Raw genomic sequence first — 11710 nt, forward strand, 5'->3', positions numbered from 1 at the left:
GCGGCAGAGCTTGTTCTCCACATGTAGCGTTAATCTCATAACAAAGGGAACGGCATGGGAAACTGTAAAGTAGAAAAATAAGACAATGTCGTCTGTCCAAAGTGTGTTCCTCACAGAAGTGGGATAACTATTGTTGCTACGATAAGGTGATACTTTTAACTTATCAAATTAGACCCTATAGAGATATTATTCGCGAAGTAGGTTTTTGTCTATAAGCAACATAATTTAAAAAGCTTTGAATTTGTTATGCGTCCATCCATCCATCCATCCATCCATCCATCCATCCACCCATCCATCCATCCATCCATCCATTCATCCATCCATCCATCCATCCATCCATCCATCCATTCAATTATTTTATAGATTCATGTAAAATTTATTAACGTTACTCACATTTGTCCTTCAGGTGTACACTGGGGGAAGAAAATCGAACACAGGACGAAATTCAGGTCCGGATGACAGTCACTGATAGGGTCGTATGTTGGGAACACAAACGGGGCTGTCTGAACAGCGAAGTCCTGACTCGGCCACTGGTAGAGGTTCGGGAAGGATGTTTGGGAATACGACAGGCCCATGCAACGGCTGTACCGGATAGGCTCACATTCTAAAGTAGAAAAACAGGAAACTACACATATATAAAGCTTCAGGAGAAACACATCCATCAACTACATCAATAGCTATATCATCTCTGTTCAGATATGTCATCAGGAGAGGCGTATGCTCTATTTGGTTCAGAAAGACTGAATAGAATTACAAACGAAAGTAAATTTAGAATTAGGCATGAAATATCCCTCTTGAGACACTTAAGTGTAAGTGTAAGAATATCAAGATTGATTCAATGAATATATAAGACATTTCTTGTTCGCTGATTGGTTGTGAACCGGTTCAGTCATATTGAATACTGAAGAACACAATGTACTGACAGAAGAAATATTGGTTTGCTAATAGATCATGCATTTAATCGTAGCATTCGTCACACATAATGAACATTCAACTGTAGAATGTTTTAAATAACATGGTTCTACTTACGCTTTACTGCAAAACATCCCGGATCGCTGTTCTTGTCCGGAAATTCGTCACATGAAAATGGTAGACCCAACCCAACCGGTGTGCACCTCACGTTTATTTCCTCACAGACACTCCTGCACAACTGTATCTAAAGTCATTTAGAAAAGAATAAAGATCAACATGCATCACAATTACCTGTGATTTCAGTAATGCCAATATGCTTAACAATTGGCTGACAGCAATATACTAATACTATAACCCACCTCTGTCAAAATGTAGAAATGCAAAATAAAAAATTTAAAACGCGTATATTTAACAAACTCTCTCATTGGTCGAACCACGAATTGTAATAGGCAGTCAGAATCGGCCTATATGTGAATGGTTCAATGCATCATGTAGTCTACAACGGGGTGGATAAAAGTTGTGGAAACTGCAAACATGATTCAATGCCCTAAGGTATTCACAATACTTGTTCTTTTACCTGCGCGTTATTTTCACATTCAGGCATGAACATCCTACACAGTAATGCGAAAGAGGCACCCGTGTAGCAGCTTGTTGAAATGTTGGCTAGAGACAAATAGAATAGGGAGAACTCTCGAGAGGTTAACATCTGCTGGAACGACAGATGTCCGAAGGAGTTCGGGAATGATGTAGCGTTGTAGCCGGCGGAGAGTTCGCATGTGCTCCGAAATGCTTGTGGAAGCGGTTCACATGCACCTGTGGAAAAAGAACATAATATCATTAATAAACTTTAAAATTGATACAGTTGTCGACGAGTAGCTTCCCGACTCCTAGTGTCGTAGTAGTGACAGAAATTATAAATGGTGTCAACTTAGTTGATATTGTATTCTACAGACAAATGATGCGTTGCAAGACAGAAAAACGTCTTGCAGCTTGGTGTATTGAAAACCTAATCATAACACATTGAGTGTTGCTTCCGAACAGTTTTAGAAATCAATTCGGAGGCAACGCTCTGGAAAGTGGAGTGGAAAAGTCGTACTTAAATCGTACAAAAAGAAGTATCTTAATCGATGTGTTCATATTTTCTCGACCTGACAAAGTTTTGAATTTACCAGGTGTTGGCTCAAGACATTCCTCGTCATCCCTGCTCGGCAGATCTGAGCAGTCTCTTGGCCATTCTTCTCCCACAGCTTGCAGTGAGGCTTCACAACTGGTCCTGACTTCATCACACAGTTCTCGGCATGGCGGGACCTGAGCAGCGAATAGAAGAAGACGACAAGGAAGGGCTGATATTACTTAGGTGCAAATGCAGCACATTTGAGTCCGTCTCTCCCCCCAATAAAAAATGGACTGTCCAATATCAACCTACATATCTCATAGGCATGTCTCCCAGGCACCTCTATACCAAATTCAAGTCATTTGGTTGTAATACCATGGCACAGGAGGCAAAATATAATTTTTGGTCTTGACATATACATGCACACCCCTACCAAATTCCAGGTCATTTGGTTCTCTTAGCTTTCTTAAAGCTTACAGTCTCTACTTTGCGTTAAAGGCTATATCAAGTTGTTTGCACCTATAGTATTTATGATAAAGTAAAAAAAAAACAATATAACGTATATTTTCCCACAATCTTTCGTACTAAGCTCTACAGCACCAGTAAGATTACCATGAACAACAGTACAACGGTCATGGGAACATAGAGACGATACAAAGGAGGGAAAAATACCACGGTGTTCCTTAAGGTGAGGTAATGATTAGACATTGTCCTTGGTGCTGAACTGAATATAATCGCTATCTTGGAGAAGACAAGATACCAAGATGATCGGACGTATTTAACGGGAACGCTACCCTTGACGTTGATATTCAACAACTCACCTGCTGATCAACCTCGCACTTTGGAAACAATGTCGTGCACATGAGGAATGTAAATGACGGATGACATCCCGATGCTTGGTTCAGGACAGATGCAGCTTGGAGAGACAGTGTCTGTGAGGTGTGGTTTAGGTAGTTCGGTAACGATGTGTTCTCATACGGCAAGAGATGGGTACAAATGTACTCTGCTGAAGGAGTGATAGGTTGGCATACACCTGTAACAAATGAAACAAAAAGATCAAAGTAAATCGAGTTACACGGCCTCTTGATTTCGCCACATGATATTAACGTTTTCGAATAACATATGATATATGTTTCTAATCTTCTCTAAATAACACAATAATAAAGTATAAAAGACGTTCTGAGCAAAGAAGGCAACCACCCTGACAGTCATCATCTACATCTAACTTCACCTGCACTTAGAATCTAAATGTCGTATGACATTCTCATAATTTACCACCGTAAAATTAGCGCATTATCAACTATACAAATGAGCTCTTCATTTGCATACTTTACACATATCGATATTTCTCGTAACGTTAACAGGCAGACTTATACCGTCTCCATGAAAGAATGAAGATGATAAAAGAATGTTACAATATTAGCTTACCAAGTGGTTCATTACTAGTACAAGATGCCTCGTCAATGCCATCACTACAGTCTGGAACTCCGTTACAAAACTTGACCAAGGATATGCACTCGCCGCTGAAGATGCATTGGACTTGTAATCCTGTACATTGCTCTGTTCGAGAGGTATGGAAAGACGTCAAGAAAAGAAACATTAACATACAGTACATACTCTTTCGTAGTTTTGAGAAACCGGTCCAAAATTCTGTGAATAAAATATAAATGAATTTTCTACTCACATCCTGCTGAATGCCAATGGACAACGCAAAAAAGTGATCATCTAATTGTATCTTGAATGTTCACATTAGTAACCGTTTGTTCACGTCCCCTATAGATTACCTTTTACATACAATTGAATTACAAAACGCCTGTTGACCTTACCTAATTGTAATTAAATATAAATAGCTTTGTACGATAGACAGTAGACAGTAGCCTTCCTCTAGAACTGGATAAGATAATGTGTACATTTTCATAAGTTTCGATTCAACTTTAATCATTGAAGGGGGCGGAAAACAATGTGAAACATCTTTGTGGCTAACATGCACATGTTAGTTTAACAGAAATGACTGTTGTAATCTTACCGGTGGTGGTGCTTGCCAGTTGAGTTGTTGTGCCCGAAGGTGTTGTAGCTCTTCTCGCTGGAAAGGAATACAGAAAGAAACCAAGCAATGAATATCGCAATTCAGGTTGAACTACATACATGGTTATATAGGAAAGCACACTCATGAACAAGGGGCCCCGGGCCTGGGTGGCATGTTAGAGTAACAGCAGAAGGATCTTTGCGACAAAAACTGGAAAGCAATATATACATAACATTTACAATTGAAAGACAGTTATCAAACGAACCAAAGGATCATCCTAATCAATCTACAGTGAGGTATAGGAATGATGTTTGGGAATACGACAGGCCCATGCAGGCTCACAGTCTACTAGCATCCCACTGAACGCCGGCGGCCAGAGCTCGTTCCCCGCAAGTAGTGTTGATCTCATTGCAAAACGAGCGGCATGGAAAACTGTAAAATACAACAATTCAATCATTCAATATTTTCTATTTATCAATTTCAATTAAGATAGATGCTGCTTGCAAAGATAAAGTTATATTGCACAGTTATTCTAACTTTTCCATATCGAACCTTTTAAAGCCGAGTATCTGACAGCAGTTTACTATTGGACTTGTATTAATGCTTGTAGCCTTTTCCAGATTAAAATTACATATCTGAAGTTTTGTAAGAAACATGTCTGGTACGCAACAGATCATAATGTCCCCCAGTGGAGGTCTTCACGCTTCGGTGTAAAAATATTTAGATCTATGCGAAGGATCTTGAGATGTTGTGCTACATCTTGAGATGTTTGGACTCTAACTTGAAATGTTTTGAATCAATCTTGAGATTTTCTAAAAATCTTAAGATTCTTGCAAAAGCCTCAAGATATTTTGAAAGTTGCTTTAAAAATCTTCCATGCCTGGAGATGTCTGGAAAAATCTTGAGATCATTTACAAAAATCATGAGACTTTCTGAAAAATCTCACGATTGGTTGAAAACATCTCAAGATTGTTTCGAGAGATATCAAGATTGTCTCAAAATATATCAAGATTGTCTCAAAATATATCAAGATTGTCTAAAAAAAATCTCAAGATTTTTTTCATTTTTAATAAGGCGTGAAGACCCACCCCCAGTATGATCCGATGTATAACTTTTTCTCAAAATATTAGATATGCACCTTGCTGTAAACGGTCAAAAGCATTAGTCCAAAGTGCTCTACTCAGTCCAATAATAGGTGTGAAAAGCGGTCGTTTTGACTGGTGATCGGCTTGGTGGGGAGCACCTCACAAACCGACCGAGACATACATGTAATGTAAACTAAATCATTTAATGTCAATTACCATATTACACAGACAGACGATTTGATTTGAGACAACATAACGACCAACAGGTTTATGTTTTATACACAATAGTATCATATTACAAAAGGTGACTAAAATGAAAGAACATTAAGTTTGTATCGTTTGAACCATCGTCGTATCTTCCTGTGCTTGGTACATGATATATTGGATAAGTTGAAATTGAAACCGATGCCCTTTTCTTTAGCTTTAATGTTGAGTAAAGATGATCAATGACTTATGCAGTTATAGTCGACTATTTAATAGCTCCCCAAGATACTCACACTTGCCCATCAGATGTACACTGGGGAAAGAAAATCGAACACAGGAAGAAATTCAAGTCCGGATGACAGTCACTGATAGGGTCGTATGTTGGGAACACTGTCGGGGCAGCCAGAAGAGCATAGTCCTGATTGGGCCACTGCACGAGGTTCGGGAAGGATGTTTGGGAGTATGAAAGGCCCATGCAACCGCTGTACTGGATAGGCTCACATTCTGATAAATAAATAAGGCAAATTAGGAAAATACATGAAGTTTAAGGAGATAAACTACATATTATATAATGAATACAACATCTAAAACCCCTGAAAGGCAGTTATATTACTGTAACATGTGTAGCTTATTAGCACCAGTAACTGTTTAACATGTTAGACTAACACGCATGCGTATATGACGTAGCAAGAGACGCCCAAGAGAGAACCTCCACAGACAAAGAAGTCTGTGCAGAGACCTTAAGAATAAACAGCTTGAAAGTGCATACTGGCCTGGTTTCATCCTGATGGATTCCTACCTAGAGGTAGAAGGACGGTCCGAGAACAGATAGGACGTGTCACAATTACTAACTCAGAGAATTATTTTAATCATACAATGTACCTACAATGAGGTCTAAAGTCTTATATTCAACCCACCGTTCGGTACGGAACAGCTATCCTCAGGGAGTTGCGAACAAAGTGAAGCATCCCACTGAACGCCGGCGGCCAGAGCTCGTTCCCCGCATGTAGCGTTGATCTCATTGCAAAAGGAGCGACATGGGAAACTGTAAAGGACAACAGTTCAATCATTATTTTTGGGTTAAAATATGTTTCTTAGATTTGTTATTAATAGGATAGCTACTGTTACCAATTTCATATTGCGCAATTATTACATATCGTACCTGGCAAAGACGACCATCCGGCGACCGGGCAAACGTGGTCGTTCTAGACAGGTGGTAGGCTCGAGCAACTCACAAAATGACAAAGACAATGGTTTCCAAATCGGTCTAGACTGTTTTAAAGTCAATTATCGTATTGCAAAGACGGGCTGCAAATGAGACAGCATAACAGCCGACAGGTTTAATTTACACGGTATATTACACAAAATTATGTTACATATACAGGATGGCTAAGATATGAAAGAGCGTTAAATTTTACACTGTTGAACCATCATATATTGCGTTGCGTGTCATATACTAGCATTTGATGAGTTGAAATTGAGGCAGAGGTCCTTATTTATACTTATATATGTTGAATGAAGATAATCAAGTACACAACTCTGTTTACGGTGCGCCATCCAGTTGACTATTTTATGGCTCCAAGCGATACTCACATTTGTCCTTCTGACGTACACTGGGGAAAGAAAATTGAACACAGGAAGAAATTCAAGTCCGGATGACAGTCACTGATAGGGTCGTATGTTGGGAACACTGTCGGGGCAGCCAGAAGAGCATAGTCCTGATTGGGCCACTGCACGAGGTTCGGGAAGGATGTTTGGGAGTACGACAGGCCCATGCAACGACTGTACCTGATAGATTCGCATCCTTAAGAAATCGTAAGAAAAAGAAGAAGAAAATACACATAGATGAAGCTTGGGAAGATATATATGTATCACGTACTACAGTAATAGATACATCATCTGTGCACAAGCAATATGTACACACAGATAACAACAGTGATACTATCACTGCTGCACGGTATGTTTCTTCGATACTTTTTAGTGTTTATGAATGCTTTCATTATCTGATTGAATTTAGTACACATATCTATATAATTCAGCATGGACATTTATATCTTAAAAGAAGACATGACAATTTCTAGCAACTATATTGATAATTTTCTGTAACTTAATAGACTCTAAAAATACACCTCTCCGATTTACGCTGTTTCAACATTTCTGCTTCACGTTTCCAGACTAAACATTAATAAGTGTCATGGAGCATTTTATATTAAAGTCATGATGTGCGCACGTAATATCATAGATTAATGAAACATGGCAGATGGACGTACCTTGAGCGTAACAGGACGTTACGTCTGAAATGTAAGGTACAAATAGCACAAATCATAATGTATAACTTTGACACCATGATTATAAAGTTTATTGTAATTACATATGCCGGAGGGTTATTTTTTTATTACAAAGTACAAGTTGTCATATATACTCGTTATAATGAAAAAATACAATCATAATATGAACTACCTCCAGTTTTACAGTACATTCTAAAATACACGTATACATGATACTGGACTAGTTTCGTTGGGTCTGACTGCTTCCTTCGAGACAGTTAATCAACAATTATATTGTATGATAAGTACTGTACCATTGATACGCTCATAATAACAACACATTGAGGATTGTAAACCATAATGATGATGACAATGACTAGTTTCTTGATTGTTCACAAGACACGTATCTTGCAGCTCAAGGCTAATAGAAAGTGCACATTGTTTTGCTCGACTTAACATATCAGTGCAAGTTTACCTTACACTGGAATGTATGCCATGAAATTCAATCTCGTGCAGATACACTCCTATCTTTCACCCAAATACTGCTACTGTTTATATCCCATGAGTATATCTTACGTATACATGTATAGCGAATATACATATGCAAAAACATATTATGTATATGATCTTTCCATCCTCCCTCAAGTCATCATGCAACGCTAAAAATGTTTGATTGACTTGGATACCAGATTATCATGAGTTTTGCTTATGAATAGAGACAGAGCAGTAAGATTTGAGAAATATTTACCTGCTAATATTAGAGCAGTAGTGATGACCGCGGTTATTATACACAGCTTCATCCTAAGGTCCGGATGTCAGGACTCAAGGACTGTTCATCAACCGAGATGACAGGCAATGTCTATTACGATAAATCTAATACACAGAGGTATACATATACACCATGTGGACTGAAGAAACAAACATAACACCAACTACAATGCGGGCCAAAGCGATGTAGATTCAACATCACATGGCTTCAAAAATATTCTAGGTCATTTGATAACTGCATAGATGATAAACTAAATGTTTTGCCCGGTTCAATGTAGTTTCGTTGGATAATCCTTTACTGAATCCTTGACTAAACCATTTACTAGACTGCGCGGTTAAGAAGAAGAAATGAAATTCTTATCCAATGTCCTTGACTGAATATGTTCTATTTATGCAGTTTGAATGTCAGTGAACCCAGTTAGCCTGAGCAGAACATGCACAGAGTTGGGCTAAGCACGCTACAGCCGCGGGCTATTGAGAAGGGGCAACAACAATCTGATATGCTTTCGAGTGATTGTCAACTTTGAGGAAGTACAGAATGTACACACAACTTTTTCTTCTCTTTTTGGAGAATGCCTACCTCCAGACTGCTCAAAATGGACATCACAGATGCAAAGATAAAGACACTGCAGGTTAAGCTACAAAGTTGTCAGTGCAATCCTGATTACAACAACACATTACCGATAAGTATCTACAAAGGACTATGACCCACAAATTACAGTGGCAGTAGACACTGTAGATGGCTAGCCTCCTTCACTTATACAGCACTGACGTTATTTTTTTTTGGGGGGGGGGGGCTGATTTGCGATTTTCAATATGGGCTGTGAGGTTCTCTAATGTAGTCTCTACCAGACTAACTAATAGTTAGGGGAATCAGGGGGAATAGTTTGCCAGGGGAGTTTGGCCACCATAGGGTTTCATTGGGCGAAGGAGAATTATTCACTTTTTTGCTGAATTCTACGATCAGTACCTCCGTAGGAAGGCCTTGCTGAGGCTACAGTCTCCAATTAATGCTGGAACATGGAGTTTCTGCGCTGACCTGAAAGCCTATGAAGGAGGCTATAGCTATAGTTAGTAGATGACTTTTTCAGGGGGTGCCCCAACTCATAGGAGTTTCTGACCGAGATATCAGTTCAGTTCGATTTATCCCAAGTGTTTGGGACTTACACCACATTTTACAAAAAAAGAAAAATACATAGTAAGGTGTAGTACAAAATACAAAAACATGTTCAGAGATACTTACCCGGGCTCAAATTAGCCACCAGTTAGCCACAGGGCAAACTTAGACAATGGAGTTAACCCCTGGTTTGGCTTCTCCAAAGTGGTTGAAATCCTTCGCAGAATCGCAAGTTGGGCCTGTATGTCTGTCCGACTAGAGAGACGCTGTGTGTTGTCGCACACACGGACAAACTCCGACAGTAGACATCTTCTTCAAAGAAGGCGTGGAAAGGAAATGTGCGGTGGACGCAACCGTTTCCGTGTGTGCCTTCTCTGGGTAAGTGTTGAGATACGATAGGCGAGGTTCAGGTAACCTATCACGACGTCCGCAAAATGCCACAGGCATTTACACAATTATCCACGTAACTATGCATTTGGTGTGTGTGTGTGTGTGTGTGTCTGTGTGTCCAAACTGCTATAGTACTGAAAATTGTTCCCGATATATGATGTATAAATTGAATAATTAATTAGTTTGAAATCTCATCGGTACGTAGGTGAACGGAGCATTTGATATTGTGTCATTACTTTGTGACGGAGGGTAAAAGTATTGTAGTTGTCAGATGTGATGACTGTTCGCAACTGTATCTGTATATTCCTTTTGCCGCACTCGTATTTAGTTTGGCATGTCGTCTGCTGGTAGTTGCGTGATGATACACCTTGTTTTTTACGGTTGCTGTTGGTATAATCGATGTAATGTTTTCAGATATCACCCTACAGTACGTCCTTCGGTATTGTGGTCTAAGTCTGCGTTTTCTTCGTGCGTTAGACCTTGCGGTAATAGGATTCTGCCAAGCATATGTTGCGTGATTTTCTCTGATCGTTCTGTGTACGTCGTGTTTCCAGGATTATCAGTGTTAGCGTCTGCAGTGTTTACTAATCAAAATTAATTAATCAAAATGGGAGCATATGTAGACGGATTCGATTGTCAAAATTGATTGTCAAATATGATAGTAAAACATTTGTTCTTACAATTTGATTCAACAGATCACTGTCGTATTATTAACAACCGAAGTCGGGTTCCCATTTGTACATATGGGTGGTGTGAGGAAAGTCGGGTATAGGGCCTTTCGCAAGGGTAAAAAACATGACAGTATTCGAACCCACGATATCTGGTTTCTGGGCCATATCTACCTTACAGGTTGCGCAACCCTATCCCAAAGATTGAAATGAATTTAGAAGCTAATGGGTAAAATTATTGAAAAACATGTTTTACCTTTTTAACATTTCATAGTTCCACGCAGGTTCCTTTCAAAAGGATATATAATTTCCTTTTTTTGCGAAAGAGAAAACAAAGAAAACCACGAATTACGTCAGAACAAGATTAAACATTGATCTACTGTGTGCATTGATAAATTGTATAAATGAAATTGGTCATCTGACATGAAAATATCATATTGGTGACCCACAAATTGAAAGAATATATTATGTTAATGAGGGTGGAAGGTTTCATATCTACTGCAGTTCTTACAAATACCGCAAGAGGCATGGTTGTCTGTCTGCATATGTATTGATATAGCTTTATCGGGAAACGCACGTTTGTTGCAATCTAGTCACATTCTTTCCCCTTTTAAAAGGGTTTTAGACGACTCCGAAAGTACAAGTTGTGTAGTAGAGTACTTAATGAAAAGAAAATAGACCTCGATGATCTCGATGTTCAACGATCTCTCCATGTGATTTTATTTAACATCCAGATTTTTCTTCTAACAAGGACATTATGTAACGTCCTTCCTACTAATAAGCCCACTGAACGCCACTGTTACGCAATGGAATCAGAACGGCCGATCGGTCTAAGCTGCTGCATTCATACGTCAGTTTAGATCTGCAGGTGTGTGTTTTTTCTTTGTTCAACAAATTCCATGTGATGTTTTTTGATAGAAAATAGACCAATTCAACACGTTTAATGCTTAATCCCTCTCTTTCCATGTGATTTTGTTTAACATCCAGGCTTTTTCTCTCCAAGATACGCACTTTTCGTGTTTTCAAGAGCCCCCGAGTTTCGGTCTGTTTTCTGTGAAACCTTGGCGGTCTGTCAACCCGTATAACAGAGGGGGAGATCTAGAGGGCATTCTTTCCCCTAGCTTTTAAACGGGTTTTAGACGACTCCGAACGTACAAGT

General features: G+C 39.2%; 2 protein-coding genes across 2 annotated transcripts; both read right to left on the minus strand.

Annotated features, from left to right (window-relative positions):
• Window positions 1-389: 389 nt before the first annotated feature.
• LOC118411699 (atrial natriuretic peptide-converting enzyme-like) lies at window positions 390-2353 on the minus strand. The gene is made up of 5 exons (XM_035814178.1): window positions 2339-2353; window positions 2082-2220; window positions 1490-1725; window positions 1030-1156; window positions 390-604 (listed from the first exon to the last, which is right to left on the minus strand). The coding sequence occupies exons 1-5, from the start codon at window positions 2351-2353 to the stop codon at window positions 390-392; spliced, it is 732 nt and encodes a 243-aa protein (XP_035670071.1).
• A 3139-nt stretch (window positions 2354-5492) lies between these two features.
• LOC118412314 (frizzled-2-like) lies at window positions 5493-9903 on the minus strand. Its single transcript, XM_035815112.1, has 6 exons — window positions 9620-9903; window positions 8357-8481; window positions 7612-7635; window positions 6935-7145; window positions 6259-6386; window positions 5493-5845 (listed from the first exon to the last, which is right to left on the minus strand). Exons 2-6 carry the CDS (start codon window positions 8406-8408, stop codon window positions 5631-5633), a joined length of 630 nt encoding a protein of 209 aa, XP_035671005.1. The 5' UTR covers window positions 8409-8481; window positions 9620-9903; the 3' UTR covers window positions 5493-5630.
• Between the last annotated feature and the right edge of the window lie 1807 nt (window positions 9904-11710).

Source organism: Branchiostoma floridae, chromosome 3, assembly GCF_000003815.2.
Source record: "Branchiostoma floridae strain S238N-H82 chromosome 3, Bfl_VNyyK, whole genome shotgun sequence".
NCBI classification, from domain to species: Eukaryota; Metazoa; Chordata; class Leptocardii; order Amphioxiformes; family Branchiostomatidae; genus Branchiostoma; species Branchiostoma floridae.

Bases quoted from the DNA above. Each gene is read 5' to 3' on its own strand.
- LOC118411699 (XM_035814178.1), bottom strand. The intron at 1,157-1,489 runs GTAAAAGAACAA...AAATGACTTTAG, and splicing joins AATGTGAAAATAACGCGCAG to ATACAGTTGTGCAGGAGTGT. The intron at 605-1,029 runs GTAAGTAGAACC...TTTCTACTTTAG, and splicing joins GGGATGTTTTGCAGTAAAGC to AATGTGAGCCTATCCGGTAC.
- LOC118412314 (XM_035815112.1), bottom strand. From the start codon at position 8,408: ATGAAGCTGTGTATAATAACCGCGGTCATCACTACTGCTCTAATATTA. The intron at 7,636-8,356 runs GTAAATATTTCT...CTTACATTTCAG, and splicing joins TACTGCTCTAATATTAGCAG to ACGTAACGTCCTGTTACGCT. The intron at 5,846-6,258 runs GTGGGTTGAATA...TTTATTTATCAG, and splicing joins TAGCTGTTCCGTACCGAACG to AATGTGAGCCTATCCAGTAC.